General features: G+C 35.6%; 1 protein-coding gene across 1 annotated transcript; it reads right to left on the reverse strand.

Annotated features, from left to right (window-relative positions):
- Positions 1-1,761: 1,761 nt before the first annotated feature.
- Positions 1,762-2,751, reverse strand: LOC306864278 (trace amine-associated receptor 13c-like; the record flags this gene model as incomplete). Its single annotated transcript, XM_079408199.1, has 1 exon — positions 1,762-2,751. The coding sequence occupies one exon, from the start codon at positions 2,749-2,751 to the stop codon at positions 1,762-1,764; it is 990 nt and encodes a 329-aa protein (XP_079264325.1).
- Positions 2,752-3,673: the final 922 nt, after the last annotated feature.

Below are 3,673 nucleotides of genomic sequence, written 5' to 3' on the forward strand. Positions count from 1 at the left end.
TTAGTCCGTTTCTTTCTTATTCTGAGGTCACCGTAGCCACCCAGATCCAGTCCGTATCCAGATCAGATGGTGGATCAGCACCTAGAGATGACCTCTACAGCCAGGACACCTAGATGAGCCCCAGAGACTGATCCCCAGTGAAGACCCTGTCTCCAAGACGGTCATCAGGACAAGACCACAGGAACCAGATGAGTCCTTTGCACAATCTGATTCTGCTTTAGCCTAGATTTAAACTGCTGATTTTGTCTGACCAGAGGAGAATGACACTATTTCGACAAACTATTTCCCCGTCTAAATACTTTAAAGCTGATATAAACCCACCCAGCTTTATATCAAGCCGATGTAAAGCTGCTTTGACAATTTGCATTGTTAAAAGCGCTATACAAATAATATTGACTTGACTTTGTTGGTATAATGTATGATAATGTTAAAAAATTTTCAGTGTTAAGTAAATATTTTTAAATTGTTGTTTTGTAATTGATTTTTTTTTTTTTTTTTGAAAAGCAGGACAAAACAGTAAAAAGCACATTTTGGCTATTTAATTTATGCAATGGTGAAAAAAAAATGGCAAAATAGGCCTACATGAAAAAAAAAAAAAAAGCAAAAAAACATGTTCGGTTAGTCTGCCTTCAGCCTTCGGCCCAGTGTTTCATTTTATTCGGCTTCGGACAAGAATTTTCATTTCGGTGCATCCAAAGTAAATTGGCCAACCAGATCCAGATTCAGTGTTTACAGCACCACCCATTGAAAGAAAATCTGCTCATTAATTCTTGTTAGACAAACTAGACTGGGCTCTTTTAATGAACAGCCCACCAAAACTGCTGTCCATAGCTGCATGTTAGACAAGTCAAATATCTAGAGGCACTACTGGGAAAACAGGGAACATGAAAAGTTTAATAACTGTCCAATATAATGACCACATACAGTTTAACTTACACTAATCTGTAGTTGTTCATCCAGTTTCTCTCTTTTGTTTTTATCGCATGTTTAAGAAATTGGAACCTCAGGGCTCAATGCTAAGGAGTCAGTCGCTTAAATTAATGATTATCTCTGAAACACCATTCGAACATTACAAAAACTATTACATTTTCTCGTCAGACAACGTCTGTCTCAGTTGCAATGTGATTTGTCACCATCAGCCTTTGCAGAGTAAAGCAGACCAAAACAAACTTTAAAAAGACCCTGAAAATGTCCATGAAGACGCCATATTTTTATACTGTGATTTGCACTAGTTCTATTCAGCAGCATGACTCTTAATGTCTAAACATTTGTCTTTGCACCAGTTTTCCACTCTGAGTTAATAAATGCTTAGAAGCTTCTTTAGATGATATTAATCATTTGAAATCCTCAGATCTGTCACACTGATCTAGTCATTAGATACCCTTCCTAAACATTTCAAAACCATATGTGCTACATAGAGATTATTCTTCATAATGAAGATTACAATAGAACCCAAACTATTCTGTTTGGAAACAGATGAGCTTAAGGCTATAATTCACACAAAAATTAAAAAATCTGATATAATTGAACCAACCTTATGACATTTCAAACATGTATGTATTTCTTTTTTTGTGGAAAAAAATAGATATATTTTAAGGAATGCTGAGATATTTTTCAAAATATGTTTTGTATTCCACAGAAGAAAGTTATAACATTTTGAAACAGCATGAGGGCGATTACATTTTTACATGAACAATTTCCCTCTTGTGTGTACTGTGCAGAGGTTTTACAGTCGTTCAAGACCATAAGATTAGCTTGAAATCATTTCTCTTGCATGAAAAGGTTTAAGTATTCTGATGAAGGTTCAAATATTTTCAGAGTCAAAATGTATCTTGCTGATATTCGAAACCATCTATAAAACATTGCATAAATAAGTGGATTCAAGCATGAATTCATGCATAAAATCCAATACATTATATTAATTACAAGAGAGTCACCTGTGTCTTGCCCAAGCGTAAGAGCAGCTATATAATATGGTATCCAACAAAGAAGATGAACTATGACAACAAACCCCAAGGTTCTTGCAGCCTTTTTTTCTGATTTGGCTTTTTTATGTGAATTTATATGCTCAGCTTGATGTTTTGCTATGAAGCAGATTTTCATATATAAAGAAATGATTAAACAACATGGTGTTACTAAAGTAACTATAACATCTGTTATGATATATCCCAGCTCAATAAAAAGTATACATTCACCAACACACGTGTGATTTTTCTCTGGATAGATTATAGTCTCATACAAAAGAAAAAAAGAATATATGCAGCAAAATGCCCAGTTTACAACAATAGAAAGAACTGCTCTGTTAGTGTTGACCCTTGCTGGATATCGCAAAGGGTCATTCACAGCAATGTAACGATCCACAGATATAATAATCAAATTACCAAGAGATGCCGTAATAACCACATAGAAAATAAAAGGAAATATTGAACAAAATATTTCTCCAAAGTACCAACATGGCTCAATCAATTTGATGCCCTGTACTGGCATAATAATCAGTCCCACGATCAGATCAGCCACTGCCAGAGAGAAGATCAGCACATTGGTTGGAGTGTGGAGCTGTTTGAAGTGAGCGATGGAAATGATCACCAACAAGTTGAGAAACACAGTAAATATTGATATTGTAGAAATGAATATGTACACAAAAATGTACTCGGCTCCAGGTTTTACATATTTGGTACAAGACAAATTGTTATTCGGAAAGCAGTATTGGATTATTTCATTGTCCGTATTTGTCGCTCGCCAGATAGACATTTTGGAGACGGCACAATACGGAGTAGACTCCGTGCTTCATCAGAGAACTATTCCAAATCTGTTCGAGGATGCTTGTCAGTTTGGCCTCCTGGAGCTCATCACTGACACGACTCTGTTTTATACTTGCAGAAAGAGTAGCGACCACCCATTCAGAATAACATTTGAATATTCACTTTTTGACCCACCTATAATATTTTCAAGACCTAGAATAGCTCAGAGCTTCTTTTACAGTTACATTTTACAACTTTGGGTATCTGTACTGACCCATCTACAGTAGGTTTGACATAAGGCAAGGCAAGTTTATTTATATAGCACATTTCATACACAGTGGTAATTCAAAGTGCTTTACATAAAAGAAAGTGAAATAGACATTAAAATCAATAAAAACATGGAAATAAAAATAATAAAAACAAGGAATTTTAAAATGATTTAAAATAAATTTAAAGAAAATGATTATACATAAAATGTATTGCAGTCAGTTCGGACATATAGCACAGTGCTCATTCAACAAATGCACAGTTAAACAGATGAGTTTTGAGTCTTGATTTAAATGTGGCTAATGTTTTAGCACATCTGATCTCTTCTGGAAGTTGGTTCCAACTGCGGGCCGCATAATAGCTAAACGCAGACTCCCCTTGTTTTGTGTGAACCCTTGGTATTTCTAACTGACTCGATCCTAATGATCTGAGTGGTCTGTTTGGTTTATATTCAGTGAGCATATCACCAATATATTTAGGTCCTAGGCCATTGAGTGACTTATAAACGAGTAAAAGTACTTTAAAATCAATCCTAAATGTAACTGGAAGCCAGTGTAAGGACCTGAGGACTGGTGTGATATGCTCAGATTTTCTGGTTCTATTCAGAATCCTGGCAGCAGCGTTCTGGATGAGCTGCAGTTGTCTAATGGTCTTCTTGGGAAGGC

This window comes from Barbus barbus (genome assembly GCF_936440315.1).
Source record: "Barbus barbus genome assembly, chromosome: 45".
NCBI lineage: Eukaryota > Metazoa > Chordata > Actinopteri > Cypriniformes > Cyprinidae > Barbus > Barbus barbus.